The sequence below is a fragment of the Prionailurus bengalensis genome, chromosome B2 (genome assembly GCF_016509475.1).
Source record: "Prionailurus bengalensis isolate Pbe53 chromosome B2, Fcat_Pben_1.1_paternal_pri, whole genome shotgun sequence".
Lineage (NCBI taxonomy): Eukaryota > Metazoa > Chordata > Mammalia > Carnivora > Felidae > Prionailurus > Prionailurus bengalensis.
The window spans coordinates 65,841,870-65,865,282 of NC_057349.1; the positions used below are offsets into that span (position 1 = coordinate 65,841,870).

Below are 23,413 nucleotides of genomic sequence, written 5' to 3' on the forward strand. Positions count from 1 at the left end.
ACAGCATTTCAGTCCTAGCTGGCATCTGAGAACTGAATGTCTGAACAAATATAATTTACCAGAAGCTGCCACAGCAAATCAATAACCTGTTTAATAGCAGGAAATTGTGTTAGTGAACATAACATCTCATTCCGTTAATCAGTCATCACATTCATTATATGTTGGGGCTGTTCTACATTGTGTGGTTTTTGTCTCACAAGAATGAATGCGAGCATTAAAGAAATGGGTGTTAAGTGTTGTATGTTTAATATTATGTATGCAGTACCACCAACTGATATGAGATTGCATGAATCTATGGATATCGTAATCTTGCCTGGAATATGAAATGCATGCAGAATGTAGATATATATGTATATGTAACTGTCATCCCTGTAGAAAGGCTTAGAAATCACAAAGAGATATTTTCCCAAATAAAAAATAACTTTTTTTTCATCTGTAAAGTTGAGGTTAAAGCTAAAGTCTGTTTCTAAAGCAAATACCGAACCAGTTCTTGGTTGTTTCCAGGGTAATTGTGTACAAACTACCGTGCCCGATCTCAGTCCTTTCTATGAGGAATCCAGGAAGGGTGTGCATACCTGTCTAGTGAGATTGAGCTCAAATGAATGCAAAGAGAGAGTTTAAATAAAGCTCAGATTTTCAATAAGGGAAGAATATATTGCTATGCTCCTACTCGCTGAAAACACTATTGAAATATAATATACAGTTTCATCAAAGTATTTACCCAAGTGGAGTGGAAGAGATTGCTTGAAATGGAATAATCATGCCTCTGTTGTCCACAGTCAGAAGCTAAGTTTTAAGGAGCGAGTACGCATGGCTAGCCCAAGGGGCCAGAGTATTAAGAGCAGACAAGCCTCAGTAGGTGACAGGAGGTCCCCGAGCACCGACATCACAGCCGAGGGCAGCCCCACCAAAGTGCAGAAAAGCTGGAGCTTCAACGACCGAACCCGCTTCCGGCCCTCGCTGCGCCTCAAAAGTTCTCAGCCTAAACCAGTGATAGACGGTAAGCCCTGTTTTTCCATAACTATGTTTAATTGGATAAGCTATCATGAGCAAGATTATGAAGTAATTAATTCTCCATGGTACCACTTGAAGATAGAAGAAAACAACCCCAAGGAAAGAATTGTTTGTTTGTTTTATTGGAAATTTATTCATTGCCTTGGGCAAATGTACAGAACATAAGTTTACTTTTGGGAGCAACTTTGGCAGCTAAATCTACATTACAAAGAAGTCAAACTGCTGTTAATTCTTCACTCTTATCTACAATACATTATTCTTTCTCAAAGTCCATATCAAGATCAACGTGACTGTCCTTCTCATGTATAGGTTATGTCTGACCAGCAAAGGTCCATGGCCCAAAGATGACCAGGTGCTCTGTGAATGTCTTGAAACACAGTAAGAAGGGTAACAATCCCTTTCTGGACAACAATGAAGGTGCTATTCCCTTTTCTACTATGCTCTATCCACCAGTAAATCAGAGACCATGGTTTATCTTCCCTAGAAAGATTCCTGTCAAAAGTTCTTAATCTAACGATAAGTAGAATTCAAGTTCTTCCCCCAAGAGGAGCTAGCCTACTTTATTTATCATACAATGTGTCAGGAGTTTACTTGCCAACACATTTTATTGAGTGCCGTATAATTTTCATGTTTATAAAATAAAATAGTTCCTTTTTCATTTAAGATTAGCTTGGTTTTCCTTTTAAGTATGCCCCCCTGGGATCTCTTATACTGGGCAAAGAACCAAAGTCAAACAGCATCTTCCATTAATGCATAAAAACTGCAAAGGCTATTGGGCCTTCTGTACTCATTCCCTGGTATAACCTGTATTTTCCCAGGCCCTGAAAGCCTGAGGGATAAAATTAACAACCAGGGGTCATAATCTCAGTGATCTCAGGCTCCCTGAAGTAAAATCCCTGGAACCTCAGCCGAAGGGTCCCTCCCAGCCCATTCAGAGATCCCCAGAGATATGATCCCCACTATCAAGTGAGCAACATGAGTCCCCTCTTCACACCTCTTCATTCTCCACAACTCCATGGATGCCATGCTTTCCCAGTAGATGCCTAGGTGCTAACCCAACGCGGCCTCTCCCACTGGAGCTTGCAGCTCCCGTCTTGGCCACAGGACATACTCATCCTGCCAGGCTCCACTCTGCCTATCACTGTACCAGGTAGGAAATGCCCCCTCAACCAGCACTGGACACTCCCCCATCAAGCCTGTGAGTGTCCTGAGTCACTGGCAACACAGATTTTCAGTGTCCTCTGGTTTCCACATTCTCCTCCCCAGGAATTTGGCTGAAAGCCCATGAACAGCTGAGTAAAGAGTTACCCGTTACAGGGCTTTATGTTGCACTCAAAATAGACTTTCTGAATATAAATGGATGCATCATTTCTGGAAGGCAATTTGGCAACATATATCAAAAGCCTGTACATATGCCTAGGCTTGGACACATCCCACCCACCAATTCCATTTCTAGGATATAATCAATATAATGAAATAATAACAGACATTAGAAATGATACTATAAATCAAAAATTATTGACATGGAAAGATGGTCATAAAAAAACAAACTATTCCATTTTGCTGTGCTGTGTGTGTGTGTATGTGTGTGTAAATTCATGTATTTATAGGAAAAGGTCTGGAAAGATTTACAACAATGTATGAACAGTTACCTCCAAGTGGTGAGATCATAGTTGCATTTTGTTTGTCCATTTTTTTCATCTGTATTTCCCATTATTTCTACAGTGAGCATGTAAAGTTTTGCAAAAGAAAACAAGGGATGATTTTCTATTAAAAAAAAAATTGAGCCTTCTTTTCATAATGCCCTCTCCCTTTCCCCAACTCTAGGGGCCCTTGGTCTAGCGGATGGTCACCAAATCCCTCTCCTTAGGCTGATTCCCTCTCCCCAGCTGCCAAGAGGTAGAAAGAGCACCTTGTCTTAGTGCTGGGGAACAGCCTTTGTTGAGTGTAGACATGGATTGTCTAATGAAGTTTAACATAGTGCAAATAGAGCTGTATTAGGCTCTAGGGTTGCCATAACAAAGTAGCACAGCTGTGTGGCTTACACAGCAGACATTGATTTTCTCATAGTTCTGGAGGCCAGAATTCTGAGAATCTCCTTGGCTTGTAGATAGCCACCTTCTCCCTGTGTCTTCACTTCCTCTTCCCTCCATGCATGTCTTTGCCCAGATTTCTTCGTCTTATAAAGACCCCAATGAGATGGGATTACAGCACACCCTACTGAGCTCATTTTAACTTAATTGTATCTTTAAAGACCCCATCTCCAAATAGAGTCACATTCCTGCGGTACTGGAGGTTAGGACTTCAACATATGAATTTCGGAGGGACACAATTCAGCCAGTAACAGAGCTCCTGCTCACTCACTTCATAGCATCCCTGGACAAGCTGGGGTGTGCCGATATCTGCAAACCTAATCCTGAGTTCTCACTGTGCTAGAAATTCATGCATGACCCACAGTGGGTCCACACTCTTCCAATGGGGGGAAGCCTCAAAAAATATTCTTTGTGCTGTGAGGTCCTGATGGTTGGCTGAGCACATCTGCATATAAAATCAATAGGATCTGGTTCCTGAATATGGAAAATTAATTCTACTTGTATGTTTGGCCAGAGGGAAAACATTTTTCAAAGACTCCTAGAGTCAGCACTATCCATCACAGTATTTCAGTTACTGCAAAGATGTCTCAGAGGTCAGACAGATAGAAATAGAAGTCCTATTCTCTAATAAATAACAAATTGGAAAGGTCTCCTGCCATCCATTTTCTGCATCATTTCGTACAAGTACAGTTCCATTGGTTAGAAAGGAAGTGTTTTTCCCTGGTTGATGCCCATCTCAGTTGGTTCTGAGTTCCGCAAGCGACAGGAGGCCTGATTGCTGTTCTGTGGAAGCAGCCTTGTTGGCTGCCCACCTGCAGATCATGTCTCCTGATTCCCCTTTTTCTCCAGTAGTCCAGAATCTTTACCTCTGGTTTAACTCAACATTAGGGCTTGGGAAAATGGAAGCTTCTTTTTTTTTTTTAATAAAAAAATTTTTTTAATGTTTATTTATTTTTGAGAAACAGAGTGCAAGCCAGGGAGGGTCAGAGAGGTAGACAGAATCCAAAGCAGGCTCCAGGTTCTGAGCTGTCAGCACAGAGCCCAACGTGGGGCTCAAACCCATTACCTGAGCCGAAGTCGGACGCCCAACCGACTAAGCCACCGAGGTGCCCCTGGAAGATTCTTTTTATAGAAAGAAAGAAAAAAAAACAGAAGTAACTATCAAATAAAATGTTGACTTCAATTATAGATTTTTATTTATAGTGTCTCTCCCAGTTTTAAGTATGTCTAAAAACCACTTATTACCCATAGAAAATAATATATAGCACCACAACCACCTCCCAATTATTGCAGATCTATTTGCTCATTCACTTCTGAGGCTCTTTTCTTCTACTTCTCTTCTTCCTGTACATATTTTAGGCATTTCATTGCCCATGAACAGCTCAGAGAGAGTGGATGAATAACAGAAAGAATAATGAAAATTCCAGTTGGCCTTTAACTTAGTAACTCAGTTACATTTGGAAAATAATGGGCCTGTAACTAAAAGATACTATCATAGAAAAACAAGGGAAACTTAGGGTTAATCTGTAATTTTAATAATTCCTGCCAAATCTGATACCTTTTACTACAGATGGTATTATTTTTATAATTTAATGACTCTTACAAAAGTTATTAAATATCCCATGTTAGGCTTTTTTGCTGTAATTTTTATGAAATTTTATATTGCACTTAAAAAGGGCGTAACTGTCTTCCAATATTCCACATTCATGTATACCAGAGAAGTGGAAAGTAATAGGCAGATGTTGAAGTCAGAAATTTACATATGGCAGAAGGAAGAAATTAAGCTATAAGGGACTGGTGTGCTATTGCCATAGCAAATTTATTTTGAACAATATGATATGAATAGTATTTTTAGTTTATAAATCCAATAATAAGAGGTAGAAATTTTCCATTGGTCAATCAATAGTATTAAGCTTCTTCATATAATTTTTAAAAGTAAGTAGGATATGACTTTTTTAGATTCCACATATAAGTACAATCATGCAATCTTTTTCTTTCCATGTCTGTCTTATTTCACCATTTTGTTGCAAATGGCAGGATGTACTTTTTTAAGTATGAATAGTATTCCATTATATAATGATACCACAATTTAATTTCAATGCGTATATGTATATCAAATCATCATGTTATACACTTTAAATATATGCAGTTTTTATTTTTGAGATAAAATTTTTAAAAATTAGGTAAGGTAGAAATCTTTTTTTTCTCAACATATAAAATAATGATGATAAAAGTAACATCTATTGTATCTTTCTTTGTGGCAAGCAATGTTCTTAGTGCTTTAGTTCTATTATTTCATTCAAGTTTTCCAATACCCCTATGAAGTGGGTACATTATTATCCCCATTTTATGGATGAGGAAACTGAGACTTGAAGTTGAAAAACTTGCCCAAAGACTAACACATAGAAGTAAGGGAGCCACAGCACACATCCAGGCAGCCTAATTTCATGGTCTTCTCTTAGGACACATTTGTAGATGTGCTCCCAAATGTCATATCAATTCCCCTTTAAGCCTCTTTCATTTCTTCTTTTTCCCTGCCACCTTCCCCCCACTCACTTTCACTCTTCCCTCTTTAATTGGTCAGATTCCCTTCCCACATAAATAATTTGACCTTGACACTATCCCATCCCATCTTGCCTTTCTCCCAACGCCCCCCCCCCCCCGCCCCCACTGCCAAACCTATGAACTATATCATCTTCAAAGACTGCCAGAGGTGGAAGATTAGGCAAATGAAGGAAATGGCCTTTAGATGACCCTTTCTGTTTTGATCTAGTATCTGGGAAGAGCCTCAGGATAATAGCCGTGCTGATCTGTGTCTGTTTACCCAGGGAGGGAGGCAAATGGTGAGGTCATCTAAGGCCGGTTTCAAGATGCAAAAGGTAGTGTCAGGGGATGGACGGCTATCAACAACAGACAAGCAAATGGAAAGTGGCATACTGCAAGTAAGAGGAGTACCAAGCAGCCAAAATCCATGAGAATGAAACTAGAGATGGGGAAAGTCCAGATTTCTGGTGGCTAGTCTGCAGTCAAGGAGGGCTATACTTGCTGGACGCTGCTGTACTTGGGAATGCCTTTCAGAAGTGCACTCAAAGATACAATAATCTTGACAGAGAAGGGTAAGGAGGTAACTTGAGGTAGCTCCTCCCTGTCGTGTTTAAAAAAAAAATCCATCCCACGTACATGTATAAACTGCATGTCTCAACATGTGTAACACTGCTTCTGCTTTAGGGGAATGTAGAGACTCTGCTGGACAATCCTAAGGGCTTATGCTGGCTGCCATGAGAGGCACATCCTCACCAGATGTTTCTGAGAAAGACTGGCATGGCCTGAGTGCAGGAGATGTGGGGGGTTCACCTGAGCAGAGGCTGAGTGGGCTAAAGATGTGGAATACTTTCCAATAGTGGGGATCCCTTGTGGCCAATCCCCTGTTGCAGGCACTGTTAGTATCTCTTCTCTCTTCACTTCTCCTCCATGTTCCTTTCTCCCCTCAGCCAGTGTACCAGTTAGGGTGCATTTGGCCACAGGACACAAAAGAAGCAGATTCAAATACCTTAAATAATAATGAAGTGTATATTACCACTTAAAAAGAAATTCAGAGGTAAGAAAACTCCTGGCATCAATCATCCTGACTTGATTTAGATACCGCTTCTCTTGGGTCTTCTTTTGACTCCTCCCATCTGTGTGCCTGCCTCCTCCTCAGGCTGGGAGCAAGATGGCTGCAGCAGCTCTAAGCATCTTATCCAGACACAATACTTTGAGAGGCAGAAAAGGGACCGAATTGCAATGGTATCTCTTGTTAAATTGAGGAAAACTGCCCATTTGTGTCATTTTGTGGCATTGGGTCTCATGCCTGAAATGATTGGGCATCTGCAGTCTCAGTCAGGATCCAGTACCTGGATCTGGGGCCAGACTCCCCAGAAACCCTTGGATCAAGCAGGGGAAAAGGAGATGGTAACTGGATAGATTTGAGGATTTATGTTTGGGAATCGGCTATTGGGAAAGCAACCTCTAGTAGTGTCTGATACAGCCAAGAAATCTTTTCTACTTTGTGAGGCTGAGGAGGAAGAATGCCCTTAAGCATGTTTTCTCCCAAACATTCTGTTTATATGTCATTTCTGTTCTTCCAAGTGTCTATGGTTTTTAAACGTACAAGCCAGATTTAGAAATCTTTTTTTTTCTCCTTTCTTTTACCACATAATTTCCATGAGGCAGTGAGCACAGACTGGCCTACCTCCTTAAATTTTAAAAGAAGACAAAATAGTAAAGGAAAATGTAGGGGAAAATAAATGAATCCCCATTTAGATAAAATAATCCCTTCCCACACACAATCAGCCAGTACATTTCCTATCATTACCTTGACCAAGGCAAACAGGCGTGGGGGGGTGGGGGGGCTCTTGCCTTCCTCACCACCTCCTCAAGTAGCTTCCTTAGAGACTCCTTCTTCCCTTTCAGGCTCATAATAATTAATGGAGTCTCACCTAAAAATAGCAACAGAGTTGAAATGCACAGCATGAGATGAGAGAACCCTCAACTCCTCTTAAAGATACTAAGTCCATCCATCCCTTCCTCTCTCCTCTAACCTCTGTCTTCCAGGCCCCAGACCCACCATTCCTAAAACTCATGCTTGAGATTATCAGTATAAGATTGACAAGAATACTGACAAAAAGGAAGGATTTTAGTGCAATGGTTTTGACAATATCCTGAATTAACAGACTTCTGTACAAACAATGGGATATTTTTTCCAAGCAGTATAAATCACAAGCCACCAACATTTCATATTTGTCTAATTTATGCACATGGGTCTTTCATCTTATACTAATCCTCTTTTACACTTATTTTCCAATGGCATCGTCTTCCCTCATGTTTTTCTCAGTCTCCCCAGTTGACATTTTTGGTGTTTCCACAAAATGCCAAGCATCACATTGCACTTAACGTTTTTCCTGATTTTCCCTATTGATGGCCTAGCTTCAGCCAGACTTTGATTAAAATTTTCCACAAAATATGATGCTTCTTGGCACTTTCTGAAGTTACCTGATAATGACTCTGCATTGTGTTGACAGAAACAATTCTTGTCAAAGTGGTATTCTATTAGGGCTTCTGCTTCGGTTTGTACACGTTCCTGGCAGGGTATCCCTGAGTGAGAAGCATGCCCACTCCTGTGAGCTCTATCTATTACAAAATGTGAGGGTTTTCTTTCACGATAGAACATACTTCACTGTATGCCCAACTTACTTGTTAGCATCCTTCTATGCAAAAGCCTATCAAGGGTACTCAGTAGGGTTCTGAAATATACTTTCAGTCCTTCTTCACTAAGGAGTTGGTGAAAACCATTACCTGGAGAAATTTTCTCAATTCTGGTCAATAGGTTTCTTTTTCCTTTAGTTGTCCAGGTTCCTTATCCATTCAGTCTGTTATTCTTCATTTGGTGACACATCCTAGTTCTCTCCTGTGTGTCCTATACTATTCCTGTCCCCCGAAGATCAGCTTCTTTATTCCAATGTTTGTATTATTATAGTGGGGATGGGGGGTGGATGGTAGGGGAAGAACTCTCAATATCTGGTTACAGATTGTAAGTGATTAAGTCCAGGCATACCTCAGAGATATTGCAGGTCGGGTTTCAGACCACTACAATAAAACAATATCACAATAAAGAGAGCCAAAGGAAATGTTTGATTTCCAAGTGCTTATAAAAGCTATGTTTACACTATACTGCAGTTTATTAAGTGTTCAAAAGCATTATGTCTAAAAATACGAAAAAAAAAAAACACTATGAGGGGCACCCAGGTGGCTCAGTCAGTTAAGCGTCCAACTCTTGACTTCAGCTCAGGTCATAATCTCACAGTTCATGTGATTCAGTCCTGCATTGGGCTCCATGCTGACAGCTGGAGTCTGCTTGGGATTCTTTCTCTCCTTCTGTCTCTGGCCCTCTCCCACTCTCGCATGTGTGTAGAAACACACATTCTCTCTCTCTCTCTCTCACTCTCTCTCCCAAAATAAATAAACATTTTTAGAAAGTATGCATACCTTAATTTAAAAATACTTTATTGCTAAAAAATGTGAACCATCATCTGAGCTTTCAGTGAACTATAATCTTCTTGCTGGTAGAGGATCTTGCTCAATGTTGATGGCTGCTGACAGATCAGGGCGATGGTTGTTGAAGGTGGGGTGGCTGTGGCAAATACCTAAATAAGACAATAATGAAGTTTGCTGCTTCAACTGACTCCTCCTTTCACAAATGATTTTTCCATAGCATGCAATGCTGCTTGATAGCATTTTACCCATGGCAGAACCTTTTTCAAAATTGTAGTCAATCCTCTCAAACCCTGCTGCTACTTTCTCATCTACGTTTATGCCATGTTCTAAGCCCTTTGTTGTCATTTCAACAATCTTCACAGCATCTTCACCAGGAGTAGGTTCCGTCTCAAGAAACCACTCTCTGTGCTCATCCATAAGAAGCCAACTCTTCATCTAATCAAGATTGATGAGGAGATTGCAGCATTTCAGTCACGTCTTCAGTCTCCACTTCTAATTCTGGTTCTCTTGCTATTTCCACCACATCTGCCCTTACTTCCTCCACTGAAGCCTTGAACCTTCAATAAGAAAAAAAAAAAAAAAAGCAGTATCTGTGAAGCATAATAAAGCAAGTATGCCTATATTCATCGTATTTCTGGGAAGGGTTGCTTTTTCCAATACTTTCTGTGAAACGCCTGTTTTTGGTTTTTAATTACTGAAGAAATGTGTTTCTATTTTGATTGGACTGGAGTTCCCCCTAGCTTTCTATTCTAATCCAAGCACTCTTTGTAACAGAATATCTGTCCAGATTTCTCTAGGTTCTGCCCCAATGTTTGTTGCCACCCTATAGTGATAGGGAAAATTATATTTTGTTCCTATGGGTGAAGAAAATAGCTTCCTGCTTAAGATATAAGCTATAAATGAATCCCACCTCCTTCCTTCCAGCAGAAACTAAGCTGTCAAATGACCTATGCGTGCAGCTTTAAACCATATATATATTTTTTTTACTTCCACAGATCCAAGTCTTCCTGGGAAACCGGGTTATAAACCAGAGCTCTGAATTTTGTTTCACCAGCACATCATAGTGTGCTGATGTGTCCATTGGTGCTTTAAAGTGAATTAGAATACTGTATTAGTTATCTATTGATACATAACAATTTGCCCCAAACTTGGCAGTTAAAAACAAGGGACACATAATCTCACAGTTTCTGTGGTCAGGAATTCAGCAGCAGCATAGATGGGTGATTCTGACTCAGTCTTTCATGGGGTTCCCACCAATTATTCCCTGGCCACAAAAGTCATCTTAATGGGAGAGAATCTGTTTCCAGGCGCAATGGAGCATTTGCTGGCAGCCTTCGTTTGTTTCCTTGCACACATCGGCTACCCCATAGGCTGGAGTGTCCTCCTGACGTGCATCTGGCTTCCCCCAAAGTTAGTAATTCAATAGAGAGTGCATGCTTGAGAGAGGGAGAGAGTACCCAAGACAGAAGCTGCAGTCTTTTATAACCTCACCTCAGAAGTGACACTTCTTTCATATGCTAGGGGTCATACAGACTAACTCTGGTACAATACAGAAGGGGACTATTCAAAGGGGTGGGTACCAGGAGGTAGATGTCATTAACGGACTATCTTAGAGGCTAGCTACCACAAATAACTGTAAATTGGGTTTGTCTTTCAGGTCACAGAACCCACCACTCTCCGTTGTCTTTCTAGGAACTCCAACCACCAGCTTCCCATCTCTTTCAAATGTTTTCATTACCTGCCTGCTTCTAAAGGCATTTGGGTTTGTGACCTCTAGTCTAAACACTTCATGTCCAGTATTCTATGTAGTATATTAAAAAAAAAAAGAACAAAAACAAAAACAACCAGTCACATCCTGACCCTCAACCTTGATCACATTATAACTAGATTATTACATTCCATTCTTAGTGCAGCCTTTCAAAAAGTAATATTAACAAAATATTGAGCATTCAATTAGTGTGACAAAAAAAATAAAAGAAAATGAGAGAGCAGGAAACCAGCTAGTCAGTAGCAAAACCAGTGTTCTAACATCTATTCTAGCACACTTTCTTTTAGAAGGTGGGGCCCTAGGGGCACCTGGGTGGCTCAGTCGGTTGAGTGTCTGACTTCGGCTCAGGTCACGATCTCATGGTTTGTGAGTTCGAGCCCCGCATCCGGCTCTGTGCTGACAGCTCTGAGCCTGGAGCCTGTTTCAGATTCTGTGTCTCCCTCTCTCTCGGTCCCTCCCCTGCTCATGCTCTGTCTTTCTCTTTCTCTCTCAAAAATAAATAAACATTAAAAAAAATTTTTTAGAATGTGGGGCCCATTATCAGCTACTTCAAGAGCCTGAAGAGATGTTCTTGGTCACGTCAAAGGGCAGAGCTAGAACCAAGTGCACAATACTAAGTTTTACTTAGATCATGACAGGCTAACAATTAGAGACCTCACACCAATGGAATGGAGCCCATCATCAAAAGCTTTCAACCCAAACTTGGAGGATCGACATTCAGAGATTTCTAGGCTCTTCAGATGGAACCAGACAACCCCAAAGAAATTTTCCTCCAAACCTGGGCTTCTATAGCTGCTGTTCTGGTTCTTCCTTAACCATTACTGTTATCTTCCTGGCAATTCCAAACTGAAAAGTGGATAACCAGGTGGGGCATATGGGCAGGTGGGGATCGGCTGAGGGACTCCAGGGGCTCGTTTTCTGTCCTGACCCTGGTCTCATCTCTCTGTGAGGCAGAGTGTTTCCCATTGGTTCTTCCCTCTCACCAGTCCCCCTTCTTGATTTCCCTTCTCACTGTCAGCTATAGCCCTGAGAAGTGTGTCAAGTAGGCCCCATCTATCCTTGCAAGGTGTCTGTGTGTTCTCTGCAGTGGAGCATTCACAGGATTTGGATATGCCTTTAACTGGCACATTTCAATTCAAGTCAACAGGTATTTGGGGGCCACTGCTCAGGGCTAGCATTTTCCTGGGCACCAAAGGGGCGAACGAAGTAAGTAGACATGACGAGGACCATCTCGAAGAACTTCCATTTGCCTGTAAATTTTACTGCCCAGTCCCATCCCTTACAGTATTGATTGGCACCCAGGGGTAACAAGAGGCATCTTCCTCACTTTTCACACTTGGTACTTTTCAGAAATAACCTGTGGGTAACCTCTGAAATTCGCACAAAATCAGCACAAAGTTAGCCATTACACAAATCACAGGATTTAGCCCATATTTAAGAGAAGCACTTTTCAGCTGCATGGTGATTTTTCATCCGTGGATCGCAAATTATTTCCTTCAAAGGCACACTTAGTTGTGTGCTTCACAAAGAGAAACCAATATGACACAATTTTAAAATTATATTTAATCGCTTTCATGGGGTGTTCTACTTGGTAAAGAAGAAAATAAAAGGTTAGAGGAAGGCCGGGATCCTTTCTTTACAATGGACAGGAACGAGACAAGCCAGCCAGGCTTCCTTTATGCTATCTGCAGTATGAAACTCACTACATTGTCCCAAATTCCTTTTATTTTATTTTCAATGTCTAATTTTTCCCAGCTTTTCTTTCCTTGCCATCTTTTTCCTCTGTTGCCATGTACAATGCATAACAACAGTTCCTGGACTCCGAAAATGCAGAAACCTCACAAGAATATTGCCTGGGGAAAATTAATCTCTGTACCTCCAGTTACAAAGATTCATTTGCACATGAAACCCCTAATTCCCCACTGGTGAGAAATTTGCATTTTTCATTAATCTAATACAGTAGCAACTGGTGTACCACATCATTCTGTTGAAGTCAGTGACTAATCTTCCCCAAATTGTTTTGAACCTGTGTTCCCATGATTTTGTGTTTCAGTTGAAAAATGTCACGGCCTCATGTCTTTTTACATTTGTATCAGTTATCTGTTACAGCAAAACTATTCCCTTCCCCCCAGATTCAGTGGTTCAAAACAGCAACCATTTAGTTAGCCCGAGGTTCTGTTGGGCAGTACTTCTGTTCTCGGCTAGACTCACTGGTACATCTGTGATCAGTTGCTAGGTTGCCTGGGGGCTGACTTGCCTAAGGAGGCCTCAGCTGGGCTGACTCATCTCTGCTCCATGTGGTCTCTCAGCCTCCAGCAGGCTGGGCTGGTTCCCTGCAGTGGAGGTAAGCTCTTAAGAGCCGTGTGAAATGAACCTGCAAGGCCTATTTGAGGCTTAGGCTTAAACTTTCAGAGGACGGGTGCCTGGGTGGCTCAGTCGGCTAAGCGTCTGACTTTCAGCTCAGGTCATGATCTCACGGTTCATGAGTTCAAGCTCAAGCCTCACATCAGGCCCTCTGCCATAAGCACAAAGCCTGCTTCAGATCTTCTCTCTTTGCACCTCCTCTCCTCATGCTTGCTCTCTCTCTCTCTCTCTCTCAAATAAATAAAGTTAAAAAAAATTCTCAGAGTAAAGCCCACTGCATCCTGGCCAAAGCAAATCACAAGGACACCTCAATTGCAAGGGGTGGAGAAAGAGGCTCCACCTCTTAATTCGAGGAGCCCTAAGTATTGTCAGCAGTATGGCAACCTGCTGCCCTAGTCACTGGGAGCATATTCACTTTTATTCTTTGCACTGTGCTATTGGTTCTGTTAACCCATGTGTTGGTGTCTGATTTGTTTTGCATTATTGCCTATAGTTTCCTTCACTTCTAGAGCCTAAGAAGGAAAGGGAAGGAAAACAGCATTGTTCATGCCTGATGTATGCCAGGCATTGACTAGGCATTTTCTATTGGTTCATTCAATACCCACAAAGCCATTTTGCAGATAAGAAAATCAATATCTAGAAAATATAAATAACTTGCCCATGTAGTTCAGTCTAAATGCCAGAATTGGGATTTGAAATTGCATTTAGATATAATTCCAAAGCTCTTATGTGTTGTACCATGTTGTCTAGCATCTTTCTTTCATGTAGGTCATATCACTAATAAATGAATGAATGAAATGTGGTACAAATCAGCTGTAAGTTTAGTGTTAGTCAAATAATTTTTTTGTCCTCTGTTTCAATTAATATGGAAAATCTCAAGCCATGCCCCTTTGTCACTGTATATACTACTACAAGGACTCTCCCCCATACCCTCAAGTGTCAAATAAGGGAATGCACCACAGTAATTCCCATTTGTTTTTTGTTGTTGTTTTGGTGGGGGGTTGTGTTTTTTTAAGTTTATTTATTTTGAGAGAGAGCGAGCATGAGGGGGGAAGGGGCAGAGACAGAGGAGAGAATCCCAAGCAGGGTCCGCATTGTTGGCACAGAGCCAGATGCAAGTTTCAATCTACAAACCTTGAGATCATGACCTGAGGTGAAATCAAGAGTCAGACACTTAACTGACTGAGCCACCTAGGCGCCACTGCCCCCCACATTTGTTTTTTGAAAGCAACACTTAAACATTGCTATCTCTGGACAACCTAGTCCAAGTGGTATCTAAAAGGTTTACACAATGGCATTTCCTGACAGTATCAATGCTAGCCTAATAAAAATTGAAAGCTGAGAGAAAATTTTGCCAGATCCATTTTGAATTCCCGAATAGATTTGATTAATGAATAATGGAGATTTGTAACTCTGCAGTCTGACAGGCCATTGCAAACCATGACTGCCTTGGTTGAGGTCAGATGTCTCTGAATTTGATTCAAAGAAGACACATCTCATCCTTTTGGAGATAGGATTAAATAAGTTCTTTTAAGCCACTTTGTCATTGATTCAGAATGTTTCTCCCTACAGTGAAGTACTGTCTGTCTTGGTCTCAAACTCTTGTAATTTGACCTAGTTCAATTATTTTCCTATATGAGGAGGCTGTCTGAGATGATGCTATCAGGCACAGATCATTGACTCTCCTGGTTACCTGCAAGTGGTTGGCCTTTGCTTTGCTCTAGTCACTTGGCTTTGCTAGGATTACCTGAACGTTTGTTCTAATAAAGGCATTCCTGCTAGCCTATGATGTGCCCTATATTACAAATACTTACGTGATTTACTAGTGGAACTACAAAAGTCTACAGAAGTATATTTGTGTATATGAATTTTTTTTAAATACATTTTCTCAAAGTCGGGAGTTGTCCGTTGAGAAAACTCACAGTGCTTTGAGTATGGGGAGTTCTTGAGGAATTTTTTATGAAAACTGAGTTAACCCAACAGCAGTTAGAAAAACCACTTTTGATATAAAAACCAGTTTGGGAATAAAATGGAGCATGTTTCAAATCCTAGTTTCCCCACTAGATTAGATGAGATGAGGCAAGTGACTTAACCGCATGGCACTTTAGTTTATTGTCTCTCTCCCTCTCCCTCCCTCTTCTTCTCCCACTCTCTCTCTCCCTGTGTCTGTCAAGTAACTGAAATAATACCTACCTAACAGGGTGTTTGTGTAATAATGAGATATAACGTAAATGTAAAAAAAAGGCGGGGGGGCGGGGGGCGCCTGAGTGGCTCAGTCGGTTAAACGTCCGACTTCGGCTCAGGTCATGATCTCAGGTCATGATCAGGTGAGTTCGAGCCCCCCATCGGGCTCTGTGCTTGAAGCCTGGGGCCTGCTTCGGATTCTGTGTCTCCTTCTATCTATGCCCCTCCCCCACTTGTACTCTGTCTCTCTCTGTCTCTCAAAAATAGATAAATGTAAAAAATAAAAAATAAAAAATAATGAGATAGCATGTGTGTAAAATCCTTGCACAATGCCCACCACAGAATAGTCACTCAATAAGTTGAATGGACTGTTATTATTTATTATTTCATTAATACCAATTTCTTCATTAATTTTAATTAGTTGAAGTCCTAGTCTTGATTAATTTTCATGTTTTCATCTTCTCTTCTTCCAGTACTTGATGGCAGTTCCTATCAATGGTAAACAGAAGTGTTAAAGTTATATATTCATACAAACTTTCTTCCTATATTCCTCAGACTGAATTTTAGGAGTCCTCCTGTTGAATAATTTATATAATCACCGAAAGATGAGGTTATCTTTATTATACCTCATGCTATTACTTTATCCAGGGGTCATTGCCTTTATTAAAGATGACAGAACTAATTCATTTGTTGGGGAAGAGAGGCATTGGTTTACTATAGGATAGTACAATGTGTGGCAACATAATAGTTGCTTAGAAAATATTTATTGTCAGTGAATAATAGTGAACAGATAATGAACAAATAAATGATTTAATAATTTAGTTATTCAGGAGTCAACTCATGAATTCTCATTGATAAAAATTGCTTTGGGATTGTAAAAAGCCACCACACAAATGAGATGCATCACTGAAGCCTAAAGAGTGATACTATTAAAAGTGTTTACTGCTGAATCACTAAATGCTGAGTATTCAATAAAGTGGGCATTGAGTGATTTTTGAGAAGATAATGAAATTCTTGTATTGCTTTATAGTTGTAATAATTTTAAAAGAACATATACCCCAGTGTTCCCATTTTGAATAGAGACAGTCAATATAGTAACGTATGCAATTAAAAAGAAGAAAACTGTTTTTATATTTTTCCTTTTTACCTTATGGGCAGTTACTAAGCCGCTATTATGGTGTCATCAGCAATTTTAGCAGAAGAGACCATTTAATTGTTTTTGAGAACTCTCTGGTGCTTTATATCATCACTCAGAACAGAAAGATTCCTTTTAATTAAGTGCCAGGAACTATTGCACGAAATTTTGCCAGCATTTCTGTTAGCCAGTAAGGTTAATTGACAACCCTTAATAGAGAATCTTAGAGAAATTCATATCATAATTAACATAATTTAAGATGCTGATAATGCATGAATTATCTACTCAATCAGTGTAAGTGGGATTTTTGATCTTAAAAAGAAAATGCTCAAGTGCAGTAGTATCTCACATAATAGATCCCTCATTAGTGTGAATTAGTATTTCTGGGTGTTGCTAATTAACAAACCTCAAAACAAACACACTAAAAATCAAATTCACAGATCGCAAGAGTGCCGGTTAGTGGAGTTGGAAAGCATGTTTAGATTAGTACTTGGATTGACTCCCCCAGCAGTCGAGTTTCCTATAGTTGGTAGGCACTGGGCACATGATGTTTTACCTGCCTTGGAATAATCAACTATTGCTGAGAGTTTGTCCTGAAAGTTGAGATAAATAATATTTTAGGAAGTTAGCAAAAATGTAGCCCTTGTGAAGAATAAGGAGATGGTGTTCTATTTGGGAGGTGATTGTAGAAAGGTACAGAACTTTAAAGAGAAAGTAGCAGGAATACCTCTCATCTTCCCAGGCTTTAGGTGTCTTAGCTGGCACTGAACTTGCCAGTGCTCTCCCTTACACTTTAGAACTCGTGGCACATATTACGTGTGCCGCTTTATAAGGAAGCACGTGAAAAGGACACAGGCAAGAAACCTCAGGACAAAAACAGTTTTTTTTATTATCTTCCTTTTAAATTGCAGGGGGTGATTTTTTTTTAAACACCTCAAACAGAATTGATGGAGAGGTTAAAAAAAGAAATATTGAACAATGAGGGATGTGCACCAAGCAGGAAAGACTGTGTCTACTGTCCTTTTCAATCTATGGTAGGGTGCCATGAAATCAAGCTAATTTCATTAGCATTTTTGTAATGAAATGAAACAAGGTGAGATGGGAAAGTACGGGGTAGGAGGGATAGGGTCGGATAGAATAGGAATTAGTATGTGTCACAAGGAGCAAGAGTCAGTATTGTTTCACAAGTCTTTCAGGTTTCTTTCAAAGAATTTCTGTGTTGCCATAGTAATATGCATGCCTAGTTTTAACAGTCAAGCAATAAAGATTAACACAAATGAATCACAGACTTAATTAATGTAAAACATAAAACTATAAAACTTTTGTTAAAAAAATAAGAGAAAATCTTTAAGTTCTAGTTAGTTAACATACAGTATAATAATAGTTTCGGGTGTAGAATTTAGTGATTCAACACTTACATATAACACCCAGTGCTCATCACAAGTGCCCTTCTTAATATCCATCAACCATCTAACCATTCCCTGCCCACCTCCCTTCCAGCAACCCTCAGTTTGTTCTCTATAGTTAAGAGTCTCTTATGATTTGCCTTCCTCTCTTTTTTTTTTTATTTTTTTAATGTTTATTATTTTTGAGAGAGGGACGGAGTGCAAGCGGGGGAGGGGCAGAGAGAGAGGGAGACACAGAATCTGAAGCAGGCTCCAGGCTCTGAGCTGTCAGCACAAAGGCCAGTGTGGGTCTCAAACTCACGAACTGTGAGATCATGACCTGAGCCGAAGTCAAACACTTAACCTACTGAACCACCCAGGTGCCCCTTCCTCTCTGTTTTTAATCTTAGTTTATTTTTCCTTCCCTCCCCCTATGTTCATCTGTTTTGTTTCTTAAATCCCACATGTGAGTGAAATCATATAGTATTTGTCTTTCTCTAACTGACTTATTTCACTTAGCGTAATATACTCTAGTTCCATCTACACCATTGCAAATGGCAATATTTCATTCTTTTTGATGGCTGGGTAATAGTCCATTGTGTGTGTGTGTGTGTGTGTGTGTGTACATATACACCACATCTTTATCCATTCATTTTAGGATTTAGAACTAAGCAGAGGTGCCTGGGTGGCTCAGTTGGTTAAGCATCTGACTTCAGCTCAGGTCATGATCTTATGGTCTGTGAGTTTGAGCCCTGCATGGGGTTCTACGCTGACAGTCTGCTTCAGATTCTGTATCTCCCTCTCTCTCTGCCCTCCCCCCACTTGCACTCTGTCTCTCTCTCAAAAATAAATAAACATTTTAAATTTTTAATAAAAATATGGGGCACCTGCATGGCTCAGTCGTTTAAGCGTCCAACTTCGGCTCACTCATGTTCTCATAGTCCATGAATTCGAGCCCCGCATCGGGCTCTGTGCTGACTGCTTGGAACCTGGAGCCCACTTCAGATTCTGTGTCTCCCTCTCTCTCTGGCCCTCCCTCGTTCATGCTCTGTCTCTCTCTATCTCAAAAATAAATAAACGTTAAAAAAAATTAAAAAAAAAATTTTTAATAAAACAAAATAAAATTTCAATAAACATAAATATTTAAAAAAAGAACTAAGCAAACAGTTCTTATATTTGACACCACAATTTTTCATGAAAGGAAAATTGATAAAGTGGACTTCATCCGAATTAAAAACTTTTGCTCTGAGAAGTACCTCATTAAGAGGATGAAAGACAAGCTGCAGAATGAGAGGAAATACTTGCAAAACACACATCTACAAAATATAAGTATCTAGAATATATAAAGAACTCCCAAAATTCAATAAAGAAAATAATTATATTAGAAAATGAATTAGAAAGTTGGTGAAAGACATGAACAGACATTTCACCGAAGAGGGTATATACAGATGGCAAATAAACTCATGAGAAGATATTTAATATAATTAGCCATTAGAGAAATGCCCAACAGAACTGTAGGAGACATCACTACACACCTATCAGAATGACTAAAAAAAAAACAGTAACAACACAAATTGTTGAGGAAGATTCAAGATGCTGGACCAATCATACATTGCTGAGGGGAAAGTAGAACATACAGTCACTCTGGAAAATAATTTGGTTGTCTCCAATGAAACTAAACATGCAGCTACCCTATGACCAAGCAAATGTATTCCTAGACATTATCCCAAAGAAAATTTTTTTTTTAATTTTTAAGTTTATTTATTTATTTTGAAAGAGAGAGAGAGAGTTGGGGAGGGACAGAGAGAGGGAGAAAGAGAGAATCCCAAGCAGGCTCCGAGATGTCAGCACAGAGCCCAATATGGGGCTGAGTCCCACAAACCGTGAGATCATGACCTGAGCTAAAATCAAGCATTGGATGCTTAACCAGTTGAGCCACCCAGGCGCCCAAGGAATGAAAATTTATGTTCATATAAAACCTGCACATGAATGTTCATAGCAGCTTTGTTCATAATAACCCAAAACTGAAAAGAATCCAGATATCCTTCCACAAACTGTAGAATACTATTCAGAAATGAAGGTGAATGAACTATTGATATGCACAAAAACTTGGATGACGAAGAAATTGTACTGAGTGAAACAAACAAACAAAAAACCCAAAAGGTCACATACTATATGATTTATATAACATTCTTGAAATGACAAATTTAATGGAGATCGGATTAGTGGTTGCCAGGGGTCAGGGCTATGGAATAGGAAGGCGGAGGGTATGGTGTAAAAGGACAATGTGAGGAGATGAAAATGTTCTGTATCTTGACTATATCAATGTTAATATCCCAGCTGTGATATGGTACTATAGCTTTGCAAGATATTACCATTGGGGAAATCTGAATAAAGGGTAGACAGGATCTCTGTATTATTTCCTACAACTGCATGTGAACCTACGATTACAAATTTAAATTTATGATTACCATTTATAAAATTGAAAGTTTAAATTGATAACTCCAGTCAAATAATATAAACCCTTTATTAAAGAATATGGTGGTTCCCTGCTCTGCTCTTCTGCTCTACCCCCAGGCCTCCATTCCAGAAGCAACTCTTTCTTTTCTTGTTTCTTTTTTAATGTTTATTTATTTTTGAGACAGAGAAAGACAGAGCATGAACGGGAGGGTCAAAGAGAGGAAGAGAGGTCAAAGAGAGGAAGACACAGAATATGGAGCAGGCTTCAGGGCTCTGAGCTGTCAGCATAGAGCCTGACGTTGGGCCCAAACTCACGGACTGTGAGGTCATGACCCGAGCCGAAGTCAGATGCTTAACCGACTGAGCCACCCAGGCACCCCTAGAAGCAAATCTTTCTATTTTTTGGCTGTTTCTTCTGAGATTTATAAATTTCCATATTTTTGATAGCAGGTGTGTATAACTACCTTCTGATTAATCAGTTTTGAACATTATCTATTTACTTCCAATTTTAGTAAATGAAGATTTAGCCTTTTTTTTTTTTTTGCTTTTTTTTGCTATTTCTCTTCTGCAGACCCTCCCATCCTTCCAACCTAGGCTTTGCAAATTTTTTTGGTTTTGTGTTTTCACTTTTATTTTTTTTATTGTTTTGGTTTTGTAATTTTTTGATAAGTCAAAATTCAGGGCCTACATTATGCATATGTGTTTCATTGCACTACAGTTGTTTCTTACTTTTTGCTGTCCCTGTAATAAATAAATGTCCTGTTTATTATTATTGCTTTTATAATTCTTCCCACATCTTCTAGTAATCTGTCAGTAAGATTTTCCACAGGATCAGTTTCATCAGGTAACTGATCAATTCCATTGTGACTTTTCTTGGAGAATTCATCCTGGAATCTTCCATCCTCCTTAGAGCTAAGCTGACTGTTCTCTAAGCCTGCTCCACAGCCATTATCTTTTGAATTTCTTTTGACTTTTTCCTGGATTGAATTCCCAGTTTATAGGGACTCATATTCATGTCTTTCTTGATTTTAGATAGTAAAACTCCAATACCTTTTCAGATACAAAGATGGGATGTTGACAGAAGGCATGACACTGACAGCAGGCAGTGTGCCTGTCCCTTATCCTGCCTAAACCAATTACCATCTTCACCTGGCACACTGTGATCACACAGAAGTTTTCCTTCACCATCATTCTGTGATTCCTGTTGTGTCTTCTGTGCTTGGGTCCTCCTCTCTCTTGGTTTACTTGCCTATTTTGATGAGGTACATCAAACAGTACATTTTTTGCAAGGAAAGCAAAAAAAAAAAAAAAAGTGACTTTCCATGTCTGAAATGGCTTTTTTTTTTTTTAATCCCCATGCTACTTGATAGTTTGCTTGGTATCGAATTTTAGGCTGGAAATAATTTCCCTTCAGAATTTTGAAAACATTGCACCCCTGTGTGCTTCTTTTCAGTATTGTTAGGTCCAAAGCCATTCTGATTGTTGTATGTGACCAGCAGTGAGTTGTTTTTGTCTTCGGTAGCTTGTAGAATCCACTTTTTGTCCCCCGTGTTGTCTGTCCCCTGTGTTCTGAATTTTCATTATGATGTTTTTTGGTATGGATACATTTTTATCCACTGTATAGTAGGAGTAACTCCACTCAAGGAGTTATTTCAAACTGATAATTCATAATCTTCTGTTTGTTTCTTTGTTTTTAATGATCTCTCTTCATTTTCTCTGTTGTCTCTTACAGAAATCCATAAGCTGTGCCTGTGGACTGGCCTTCTGATTTTTTTCTTTCCTCTCACTTTTCCACCTCTTTATGATTTTGCTGTACTTTCTAGGAGTTTTGGCCAATTCTAGGGTTTATGCTCCAACCTCTTACTGAGATTTTTATTTCTGCTATCATTGCTAAGTTTCTCTGTTGATGTTGCTGTTTACTGTGTCCCTTTATTTTAGCTTCCATGTTTGTTTCATAGATATACTCTCTTACCTTATCTCTGTAAAGATATTAATGACAGTGTTTTGAAATTTTCTTTTTCTTAGTCTCCTTCTAGTTGATTTTGGTGTTTATCTTTGTTTGGGAAATTTTCCTCAGATATTTGGTAAACCTTGCATGTCTTTTCATAATGAAGGGTGGAAGGTGACAAAGGTGACTGGAATTTCTGAGCATATGATTGGGACTGATCACCTTTGATCTTCACTATGTATTGACCTGGGGTTGCCATTTCTTGGGGAATTTCCAGTGTCAATACCTTTAGCTCTTTTTTCTTGGGCTGATCACATTCTGCAGAGAGTACCCATCCAAACTGCTACCTGGAGAGCAAAGGTCCAGCTGCCAGTGTTATGATGGTGACAGGGTACCAGTGGGTTTTCAATGTTCCGGCTGTTTATGGTCACTTGATAGCCTTGTTTGGGGTATAATACCCCTCCTTCAACTGTGCCTGATGACCCCTTGTCCAAAGGCTTCCATTCAGTCTTCTGCTGGAAAAGGAGAGGAGCATACACCCAAGGTTGTGGGACAGATTGCACACAGCCTGCCTTGTCTTAGTTATCCCCAGAGATACCTAGTGCTGCCAATTCCTGAGCCTTTTGAGTTTTCTGAAGTGTAAATTTTGTTATTCCTCAGCTTTTCCCAATGTTGGCATAGGGTTTTCTCTCTGGTATCAGCTAGTCAGTTACCTAACTTGTCCATCTGCTTTCCCACTTCCAAAATTATGTCGTTGCTGCCTCCTCTTCTGTTCCTTTTATGGGCTTATGTCTTTTTAAAAATAATCTCATCACTATAGTTTTAGTGGGTTTTTGAGGGATCAAGATTAAATGTGTATGTTCAATCTACCATCTTAACCCTGAAAGGAATTTCCATCTTAAGTTTGTGTGTGTGCACGTGCGTGTGCACACATGGGCTGGATCACACTAGTATGTGTATTTCTTACTGTGGCTGGAAATCAAAAAAATTGGAAACCACTGCCAGGCCACGCCAATAACAAAGTAGTCA

General features: G+C 39.8%; 1 protein-coding gene across 2 annotated transcripts in view; it reads left to right on the top strand.

Moving 5' to 3' along the window:
* Window positions 1-23,413, top strand: part of KCNQ5 (potassium voltage-gated channel subfamily Q member 5) — a 517,269-nt gene that overhangs the window by 454,393 nt on the left and 39,463 nt on the right. For both annotated transcript variants that reach the window (XM_043591809.1, XM_043591810.1), the window contains one exon: window positions 780-1,000. In XM_043591809.1, the coding sequence (XP_043447744.1) occupies window positions 780-1,000 (221 nt within the window). The remainder of the gene's footprint in view (window positions 1-779; window positions 1,001-23,413) is intronic.